General features: G+C 42.5%; 1 protein-coding gene across 1 annotated transcript; it reads right to left on the reverse strand.

Moving 5' to 3' along the window:
• Positions 1–7875: 7875 nt before the first annotated feature.
• GADD45B (growth arrest and DNA damage inducible beta) lies at positions 7876–10413 on the reverse strand. Its single transcript, XM_040420415.1, has 4 exons — positions 10279–10413; positions 9952–10053; positions 9056–9272; positions 7876–8430 (listed from the first exon to the last, which is right to left on the reverse strand). Exons 1-4 carry the CDS (start codon positions 10320–10322, stop codon positions 8317–8319), a joined length of 477 nt encoding a protein of 158 aa, XP_040276349.1. The 5' UTR covers positions 10323–10413; the 3' UTR covers positions 7876–8316.
• Positions 10414–11461: the final 1048 nt, after the last annotated feature.

Consider the following 11461-nt stretch of genomic DNA (forward strand, 5'->3'; position numbering starts at 1 on the left):
TTCTACAAATGACCCCAGCTGGACTTCTGCTAATAACTTTGTACCTCAGGTGCCGGACTTTACGGCCACTACAGGCATTCATGGGAACACTGCAGGGTTCACAGAAGCTGATTTTTTTTCTGATGAATTGATAGGCATGATGGGGGAGCAAACTAATCTTTATGCCAATCAATTTTTAGCCACCCACCCCAACTCATACTATGCAAGACCCCTTCAGTGGACTCCCACGACCCTTTTGGAAATGAAAATTCTAATAATTAGTATGGGGATAATTAAAAAAACCATCACTACGGTCATATTGGAGTAATGACCTTTTACATCACACACCACTATACCGCACCATTATGTCCAGGACCCGATTTGAAATTTCAACATTATAACAATAATGCAGATTGTCCACCCCCTAATGATCCTGGATACGATCGTTTATACAAAATTCAGCCCATTATAGATCATTATAATCCCAAGTTTGCCCAGGTATACACCCCCCAAAAGCACCTGTCCATTGATGAATCCCTTGTGCATTTCAAGGGCAGACTGCATTTTCGCCAATACCTGCCCAAGAAACGGGCCAGATATGGCATCAAACTCTACAAACTATGTGAAAGCGAAAGTGGCTATACACATAAATTTAGAGTTTACGAGGGAAAATATTCAAAAATGTAACCCCCAGAGTGCCCCCCCCCCCTCTCCTTGGAATAGCAGGCAAAATAGTATGGGACTTGATTCACCCCCTGCTCGGTCAAGGGTACAACCTGTACCTTGACTTTTTCTACACAAGTGTCCCATTACTGAAATGCCTGTTTTCCAGAGACACTGTTGCATGCGGAACTGTCAGACAAAATCAAAAACATCTGCCTAAAAATTTTATAGACCAAAGAATAAGGCCTCCTACACACGATCGTATGGCTTTTTCAGTGTTTTGCGGTCCGTTTTTCATGGATCCGTTTCCGTTGTGTTTCCATTTAGGTTCCGTTTTTCCGTATGGCATATACAATATACAGTAATTACAAAATTAATTGGGCTGGGCATAATATTTTCAATAGATGGTTCCGCAAAAACGGAACGGATACGAAAGACATACGGATGCATTTCCGTATGCATTCAGTTTTTTTTGCGGACCCATTGACTTTAATGGAGCCACGGAACGTGATTTGCGGCCAAATATAGGACATATTCTATCTTTGCACAAAACGGAAACACGGAAACGGAATGCATACAGAGTACATTCCGTTTTTTTTTGCGGACCCATTGAAATGAATGGTTCCGTATATGGACCGTATACGGAACGCAAAAAACGGCCCGCAAAACGGGAAAAAAATACGGTAGTGTGAAAGAGGCCTATTTCAGTGTTTTGCGGTCCGTTTTTCACTGATCCGTTCCGTTTTTTTTTTTGTTTCGGCCTCCTGCACACGACCGTATGGCTTTTGCAGTGTTTTGCGGTCCGTTTTTCACGGATTTGTTGTTCCGTTTTTTGTTTCCATTGTGTTTCCGTTTCTGTTCCGTTTTTTACGTATGGCATATACAGTATACAGTAATTACATAGATAAAATTGGGCTGGGCATAACATTTTCAATAGATGGTTCCGCAAAAAACGGAACGGAAGACATACGGATGCATTTCCGTATGTGTTCCTTTTTTGGCGGACCCATTGACTTGAATGGAGCCACGGAACATGATTTGCGGGCAATAATAGGACATGTTCTATCTTTAAACGGAACGGAAATACGGAAACGGAATGCATACGGAGTACATTCAGTTTTTTTTGCGGAACCATTGAAATGAATGGTTCCGTATACGGAACGCAAAAAACGGCCAATAAACGGGGGGAAAAAACGGTCGTGTGCAGGAGGCCTAATGCTTTTGTAATATACAGAAGTGCAGGAAACAGAGGAAAATTCCTGCACTTTCAAGAAAAAGTAATAAAGACCTTTTTATTTGGAGAAGGGAGCAGGGCCACAGGAAGTGAGAGCAGAATAATACGAGGACAGCATTTCCCTGGGGTAGTTCCCCCCACATAGACATGGAGAATGCCACAAAAAAGGTGCCGGGTATGCTCCAGAAATGGAATCAGGAAAGACACAATTCATCATTGTGAGACGTGCCCCTCAAAGCCGGGTCTTTGCATAAAAGATAGTTTTAGAATGTACCTCACCTGTACATAACTGCAATATTTTTCAACTGTTGGAGACCGATATATTGACACAACAGCAAACAAACAAAATACCATTATTCTTGCTATGGACTAAAATCTGGAAAGAGGTAAGAGATATGTGGTCTCATACGGGAGTGCATAGCGACACTCTATTGTGGGATAATTGTCATCTTGGAGAATAAAAGCCAATCCAACAAGAAGTTTGGTGGAAAAATGGAATCTATAGACTAGGACAGATATGGAAGGAAGGAGATATAATTGGATATGCAGACCTTCTAGAAACCTGTGGAGTTGAAAATAGGGACATGACCTTCTTTTACCTTCAGATGAAACAAGCTCTGCGTGCATCTTTAGGAAAGGGAACATATATACATACCCTTCCACAATCTCTAGTCAATATAGCTAAACTAACCATGTGTAAGAAGCTGATATCAAGGATATATCGACTTCTGTTAAGGCCTCTTTCACACTACAGTATTTTGCGTTCAGTATACTGGACGTTTTTGGAGTTCAGTATACGGAACAGATACTGAACCATTCATTTCAATGGTTCAGCAAAAAATACTGAAGTGTCTCCGTGTGCATTCCGTTTCAGTATTTCAGTATTTCCGTGCCGTGGAAAGATAGAACATGTCCTATGTTTCTCCGCAAATCACGGTCCGTGGCTCCATTAAAGTCAATGGGTCCGCAAAAAAACGGAATGCATACGGAAGGCATCCGTATGTCATCTGTATGTCATCTGTTTTTTGCGGATCCATCATTAACAAATGCTAGGCCCAGCCCACTGTGGCCATGTGTTTCTTGTTGCCAAACTTTGGCTGAGCACAAATACAGGTGGCTTCCGTTTTTGATCCGTGAAAAACGGACCGTATACGGGAACCATACGGAAACCATACTGAAAGGTTTTTGCGGACATACTGAACGGAAACGGAGACACAACAGAACCCAAAAACGGGACAACGGATCCGTGAAAAACGGAACGCAAAACACTGAAATGGACATACTGTAGTGTGAAAGAGGCCTAAAGCAGAGGTCCGAAAAGAAAGAAGTTAATTGTTTAACGCATAAATGGCAGAAATCTTTCCCTCAGCAGACAGAGTTCTGGGAAAAGGCGATATTGGCAAAAAATGGGGTTTCACATCATTTTTCTCACAGGGTTACCCAACATCTTATACCGATTATATTACTCTCCCAAGGACTTGATGAAATTCTACAAATCTGAAGATTTTTGCTGTAAAAAATGTGGACAGATAGGCGCTGATTATGTTCACATACTTTGGTCATGTAGAGTGATTCAAGAATTTTGGGGGAATGTAAGTGAAAGGATAGAGGTATACCATGGGTATAGAGTCCCGGCAGATTTTGAAATATGTATTTTGGGGGTAATGGAAGGGATAGGCAATTTAAACCACCGAGTAATAGCAACCAAACTCTTATTCTATGCCAGGAAATGCCAGGAAATGTATTATTGGTCGTTGGGGTAGTAGGGTGTCACCTACAATTAAGGAATGGGAGAATTTGGCCAGAATCTCAATTTTCTGTGAAAGATTCCATTTGATATCGATAAGTAATATAACCAGATTTACTAGACTATGGCAGGAATGGTTGAAATGAAGGGTCCGGGGTGGTCAGGGGAGGGGCGGAAACTGCGGGACGGCGGAGCGGATTGTGGGAGGTATTTATTTTTTTCTTTTCTTCTTCCCCTGCCAGAGGACTGGCAGGCTTGGGACAAACTGGGTGGTTATTATCAAGTTGTACAATAATTGTTTATTAAATTTTGAAATTGTTGATGTTGTAATATTATTAAAACAATATGGACTTTTAACTAAACCCCCTTTGATCATTTTATAAAACACCCCCTTGAAACTGTTTGCTGGTAAAAATTCTAATTTCCCTTTTCTCCACATTTCAATTGGCATTCTAAAAAGATTCTCATTACACCCCTAGATGAATACCTTGACGGGTGTTGTTTTATAAAAGGGGACTAGAACTTTGTATGTTCTGGTAGCTCAGTGCCTCTGCAATGTGATGACATATTATATACAACATATTTCTTTGATATCATTTGAGACCCTTTTTTATTTTATCTGCTATATTTGGCGACTATGTCCTACCATATAAAGTGTATATATATATATATATATATATATATATATATATATATATATACACACACACACACAATTTGTAGTATACCGAATACATAAACTTTTGCTTATCAGTACACTGAAACTTAGTGTGCCCATACAGCAGTTTACGGCCACATATGAAGTGTTGCCATATTCAAGAGAGAATGGGTAACAAATTGTGGGTGTAATTTACTCTGTTACCCCTTGTGAAAATAAATAATGTGGGCCTAAAGAGACATTTTCTTGTAAAAAAAAATAAAAAAAATTCGTTTTCACAGCCAAATATTAAATGAATCTCTTGTTGGGTCAAAGTGCTCGCTACATGCCTTGAAAAATTCCTTGAGGGGTGTAGTTTCCAAAATGGGGTCACTTCCATAGGCCTGCGCACGGGGTGTGCCGGGGCACACCCTAATAGTCACCTCCGTGCTCACTGCCCCCCGCTGATTCCCCTGTCTGTTATGCTGGCCGCCGCATTGTAATTTGATTTACAATACCTGGCTGTGGGAGGGCGGTGGCTAGTATTCACATAGGGGGTGGAGTCCTGGACCCAGCGGAGGCAGAAGAAGCCGTACGGTGCGTGCTGTGCAGGCTGAGTTGACGCCACGCTGCATCTGTGTGTACCTAGCGCGCCTGCAAGTTGGTGAGGTGAGGGCTGAGGGCATATAAAAAAAGAAGTATTGTAACCCCCTGTCCCACAGTGCTACGCTTCCTCTGTTGTCCCCTGTATTACCCTGATACCCCTCAGTTATATAATATATCTGAGAGGGTATATTATACAGGGGGTAATATAACTAGGGGTATCAGGGTACATGAGGGGTAATATAACTGAGGAGGGCTAGGCTACTATCACACATTATACAGGGGTAATATAACTTCTTACCCCTCACCCCTGTATTATGTCCCTGATAGCCCTCCGTTATATTTCCCCGGTATAATGTACCCTGATACCCCTCAGTTATATAATATAACTGAGGGGTATCAGGTTAAATTATACAGGGCGGGAAATATGACTAAGGGGTATCAGTGTATATTATTATACAGGGTAATATAAGGGGTATCAAGGGACATTATTATACAGGGGTTATATAACTGAGGGGTATCAGGGGACATTATTATACAGGGGTAACATAACTGAGGAGGGCTATCAGGGGACATTATACAGGGGTAATACAACTTATATCCCCACTGTATAATGTCCTTAAAAGCCTTCCTCAGTTATATTACCCCTGTATAATGTACCCTGATACTCCTTGGTTGTTACCCCCTGTATAATAGCCCCTGATAGCCCTCCTCAGTCATATGTCATCCACAGATGCCCCCATAACAGTACACCTGCGCATTGAGGAGAGACTGAAAGCAGGGGAAGATCCGCGGAAGCAAGCAGAGGACGGCACAGCAGACAACTGAATAGCTTCTTTTGTAAGTAAATTATTTTATTAGTGCTGAAACTGCTTTAAACTCTAAAGAAAAGTTTTGGAGAGTGTTTCTCTCTTTCTCAGGTCTGAAGCAATACAGAGGAAGCGGAAAACTCTTGAAAGCTTGTCTTTTAAGTATTAGATTAGTACAATAAAAAGGTATCCCTGCATCCGCAATACTCTCGTATTTTGTAATCTTATTTATATATACTTATTTAGTTTTTTTCAGTAGTATGATTAAGTGGTGAAAATTAGTGCCCCCCCATTTTTGACTGTGGTATCTTATGTGCCCCCCCCTATATATTGTTCCTAGGCGCAGAGGCAGAGTCACGCCAACGCTAGGGTGAGGCCCAGCCGGTGTGTGTGTGTGTATATATATATATATATATATATATATATATATATTTATAATATCACACACGTGATATTATGGTTTAGGTGGTTTAGGGTGCACACCCTAATGCAATAGGCTGCGCATGCCTATGGTCACTTCTAGGGGTTTTCCACTGTAGGGGTACCTCAGGGTGTCTTCAAATGTGACATGGCACCTGAAAATTATTCCAGCGAAATCTGCCCTCCAAAAGCCATATAGCGGTCCTTTCCTTCTGCGCCCTGCCGTGTGCCCATACAGCAGTTGACGGCCACATTTAGGGTGTTTCTGTAAACTACAGAATCAGGGCAATAAATATTGAGTTTGGTTTGGCTGTTAACCCTTGCTTTGTTACTGGAAAAAATGGATTAAAATTTGCCCAAAAATTTTAAATTCTGAAATTTCATCTCCATTTACCAGTACCTCTTGTGGAACACCTAAAGGGTTAACAACGTTTGTAAAATCAGTTTTGAATACCTTGAGGGGTGTGGTTTCCAAAATGGGGTCATATTTTGGGTGGTTTCTATTATGTAAGCCTCACAAAGGGACTTCAGACCTGAACTGGTCCTTAAAAGTGGGTTTTGGAAATTCGGAAAAATGTCAAGATTTGCTTCTAAACTTCTAAGCCTTGTAACGTCCCCAAAAACTAAAATGGCATTCCCAAAATGATCCAAACATGAACATATGGGGAATTTAAATTAATAACTATTTTTGTAGGTCTTACTATGTATTATAGAAGTAGAGAAATTGAAACTTGGAAAATTTTGGTAAATTTTGTATTTTTTTATAAAAAAAATTGACTCCATTTTACCAGTGTCATGAAGTACAATATGTGATAAAACAATCTCAGAATGGCCTGGATAAGTAAAAGCGTTTTAAAGTTATCACCACATAAAGTGACACTGGTCAGATTTGCAAAAATCAGTCAGGTCCTTAAGGTGAAAAATGGCCCGGTCCTTAAGGGATTAAGCATTGAGCCATTTTTGGTGCACTGTTTTATATTATGGAGTGCAGTTTTACAAAAGAACATGAGATGTTGTCACACTTCCCCTTGAGTTAATGGATATCCTGGTAACATTGTCCATACAGGTTACACACAAGAGTAAAGATGCAAACAAATATGAAAATAGACTTGATGCATAAAATGTATAATTGCAACATTTATTAGAAACTTGACAAGTGAAGACATCCATTTTTTGCATTGACATTTGGTTTTTCATACGGTATAATTAAAGGGAATCTGTCACCAGCGACCTCCCTATCCAACTGTTTGCATAGACTGTGGTTCATCTGAGTTAGGCCTCATGCACACAGCCGTTGTTTTGGTCTGCATCCGAGCTGCCGTTTTGGCGGCTCGGATGCGGACCCATTCACTTTAATGGGGCCGCAAAAGATGTGGACCGCACTCAGTGTGCTGTACGCATCCGTTGCTCCGTTCCGTGGCCCTGCAAAAAAAATATAACATGTCCTATTCTTGTCTGCGCTTTGCGGACAAGAATAGGCATTTATAATAAAAGGCTGTCCGTGCCGTTCTGCAAATTGCGGAATGCACACGGACGCCACCCGTATTTTGTGGATCCGCTATTTGCGAACCGCAAAACACAACACGGTCGTGTGCATGAGGCCTAAAACACTCCGTTCCCGAGTTATACTTTATTGATATGCAAATTAGGTTCCGATCAGTGTCTCCGTTCCGCATCTCCTTGATTGCGGACCCATTCAAGTGAATGGGTCCGCGATCCGTAATGCACAAGGATGGTGCCGGTGTATTGCGGACCCGCTGTATGCAGGCCGCAATACGGCCACACGGTCGTGTGCATGTAGCCTTAATGTCAGACTGGGCATAAAGGTGATCAGCATTTCCAGGTAAAAGGATTAGATCCTGGGGTAAGTTTCTATGATCAAGGCACCACTACTGGCAAACAAACACTTGCCAAAAATGAGCCATTCAGACAGATAAAAAAATAATATATAAAAGGCAATCCTTATTGGTCCATATAGTCTACAAAAAAAACAAAACGTACTAAGTGCCTTGCAGATCCAGCTGCATGCTTTACGTCACAATACAAAAAAAAGTTATTTGTTCTGAGCCCAAGATTTTCAGCTGTGGTCTGGTGTGTCGCCATTATCCAAGACTCCATAACACCAAGTATGGCACAGATGGGTACTCCACAGACACAGACAGTCAGTTCTTTTGCACGGCTGAGAGTTCACAAGATGACCAGAATTAAGCAGGGTCCAGCGGCATCACCTGTCCATTAGTGACATGAAGGGTATCCATTGGTTCCTGGATTTACATTCAGCGCAATAATTAAAGACCTCATCCAAACTTGAACCCTTCCAGGAATTGTTGTGTGGATTCTGTATTTAAGAAATAGGAACAATTAGCAATGGTGAAACTCAAGCATGGACGCATAAACTCCAGTTAGAAAGAAAGGGATTGGCCAATGTGCTGAAAACACCACAATCAGCACTAATATACTGCTATAAGGGTATCTGCGTCATTGTCACCATCCCCTTATGTAGTCCAGCCAGCTGCCATCCCACCATAGCCATTGATGGATTGGCACATGATTGGATTCCTTTATCGGCAGCATACAACTAGTTACCCATGCCATGCACAGGGTTACTCAATGGAGGCCGCTGATGGACATGGTCTAGTCTCGTGCTACTCCATCAGTGGCCTAACTTTAGGGGTTTTCTAAAATGGGAATGGCAATTGGGCACCTTTTGTATTAGTCAGGGCTGATAGTAACTTCCTCTGTGGAGGACCCTTTGGACACATATGATGTAAGCACTAATCCCGGTGGTACCAATAAAACAACCTGCAGAGCAAATCCTGGAAAAATTCTGACTAACTGACTGCCCAAAATGTACATTCTGCAACTAGATGGGAGCAAGAATGAAAAACTGGACCCCTATAAGAGGGCAAATAAAGTAGACATAAGAACTGGAGTGCTTCAGCTGATTTGTTCTAAAAACTCACCGATACAAGGATGCAATGAAGATCCATGGGCTCGGAGCTTGGTTCAATCTGACTATGAATGATCTCTGACAGGCGTTGAAGGCCGGATATTCTCAAAATGTTGATGTCATTGTCACAGCAAAAGGCTTGTAACAGTGTAAAGTGTATGCTCAGTGCGACATCATCTTCATGTTCCGGATCTGCTGCTAGAAGACATAGGACCACACTGTCAGGATCTCTGTGGGAGAGGAAAGAAAATCACATTATTTAAAAAGGTCATAACCATTGTAGGCTATGGTCACTGTAAACGCATTAACCCATTCTCAACCATACATAAATGTCCCCATTCCTGATTCAGGGACTGCTGCAGCACATGTACAAGTTAGGGCCCATTCACACAACCGTGTTTTTGCTCTGCATCCAATCTGCATTTTTTGCGGGTCGGATGAGGACCCATTCATTTCAATGGGACTACAAAAAATGCGGACAGCACACCGCGTGCTGTCTGCATCCGTATGTCCATTCCACAGCCCCGCAAAAAAGACAGAACATCTCCTAATCTTGTCCGTTTTGCAGACAAGAGGCATTGGTAAATTGGTCTGAAAAAAACAACAAAGATCTGCATTTTTCAGGCTGCAAAATACATACAGTTGTGCGCATACACTCTTCTAAAGATGCCTTAGGCCTCTTTCACACATCAATGTTTCGTCAGTGATTTAAATCAGTGATTGTGAGCCAAAACCAAATCTCTGATGGAAATCACTAACCAAACGCCCAACTCTGCTGGTCACCAATTAGCAATGTAAATGAGCCCTTAAGCTTCCGCGATAGGCACGTGTCAGCATTCTATTACATGTAACACCAGTGTACAGTCATCATGAACCTCAAGGAATGTAGGACAACCACTGGAGACCTACCTGTCCATCATCTGTGCTGATTCATAGACACCAATGGTCAGTGATTCTCGCCTGTGGGCATCAAGGAGGACGTCTTCTAGAGCCGTGGCTACCGGATGCATCCTGTACATAGAGAAAGAGCAGGTGATGAAGGAGGAAAGGTACTACTGCCATATAACCAGGTCTGCACATACAGAATATACACTGCATGTATGGAATATAGCATGCTTCTATATAAAACAGGGTGCTGCATGCTCTATGTAACCCTGAATGCAGACAGTCCTGGACACTATACAGGTATGGAGGGAAGTCATGGCATGTCATCACATAGGAGAGAGCAGGACTTACGTTTCGTTATGGTTGTCACAGGTATCAGCATCCTCCAGTGTCATAATGAGAGAGTCTAGGAGTAGTCCTTGTGAAGAATAATCCACAGCGATGTGTAATAGTATCCTATAGCTAAATCCCGAGCGTCGTCTCCAGCCTGAGCTTCTCTGGTGACTGGTCCCTGCAGCAGCCTGCGCTCCTTATATACGCTGCCGGCAGGGGGCGGGGCCAGGCGCGGCCATTGGCTCTTCCCGTCAGTGACAGGCGCCCACACACGCCTCTGGAGGAGAGGACGTGACGGGCTGCCCGCGCTTTGTAAGGAGCGAACAGCCTGCTCTGTCCGTGTGCCCCTCACAGTCCTGCTTGTTATCAGTTACCTTAGCAGGATGAGGGGCATAAGGCAGACACATGCATTAGTAAATAAAGGAGCAACCTTACACTGCCCCCAATAAGCCATATACAATGGGGCAAATTTACAAAGTGTGTATAGATGGCGTAATGTATAAAGCCCGGAGGTTGGTGGTGGTGGAGTAGGCATTTGCGCCATTTTATTCAGTGGCGGCTGATGTTTTGTGGGCTTCATATTTGCCCATTTTTATCTTTGTGACTCTTTGACAAAAAAAAAAGACACAAGTCACCCCAAAAAGTTGCAGTTGCTTTGAAGGCGTTCAGAGTCGGAAATCCAGGGGAAATTTAGAGGGCCATATCTATGCCCCCCTTTCCACTTTCTGAAAAGGGGGCAGATCTGTTACCATGTAGGCCCGTACATAAATGATGACTGCATAATGCACCAGCTATTCTAGGGGCATGGACTGCCAGAGGATGCGCCTAATCTATGACATGCCAGCAGGGGATATTAAAGACCCTGGAGATTTATCTCCCCCCTCCGGACAACAAATCTATCAAATGGTGTGCAACATTTTGTAAAGTTTTTGCAAGAAAAAAAACACAACCCATGACACACTCCATAAAAACGAGAGCACATTACAGCACAACTATCAGCGAGGCGAGATGAATGGAAGAGCTGAGGCTCTGTAGGTGCATATGGCCCCACAACTTGGTAACTGGGTTACTTATGAGCTGGCATTTAGGGTATAGCTACACAGCGGTAATCCCATAGAAATAGAATGGGATCGCCGCGCCAGTCACAAGAAATTCAGCAGTGTTGGATTTCTTGCGACTGTCACAGCAATCCCATTCATTT

The sequence above is a fragment of the Bufo bufo genome, chromosome 2, assembly GCF_905171765.1.
Source record: "Bufo bufo chromosome 2, aBufBuf1.1, whole genome shotgun sequence".
NCBI lineage: Eukaryota > Metazoa > Chordata > Amphibia > Anura > Bufonidae > Bufo > Bufo bufo.

Excerpts from the sequence above, each read along its gene's own strand:
- GADD45B (XM_040420415.1), bottom strand. The coding sequence starts at position 10,322 with ATGACACTGGAGGATGCTGATACCTGTGACAACCATAACGAAAC. Across the intron at positions 10,054-10,278 it reads TGTGACAACCATAACGAAAC|GATGCATCCGGTAGCCACGG; the intron begins GTAAGTCCTGCT and ends CTCTATGTACAG. Across the intron at positions 9,273-9,951 it reads TCAGCACAGATGATGGACAG|AGATCCTGACAGTGTGGTCC; the intron begins GTAGGTCTCCAG and ends CCTCTCCCACAG.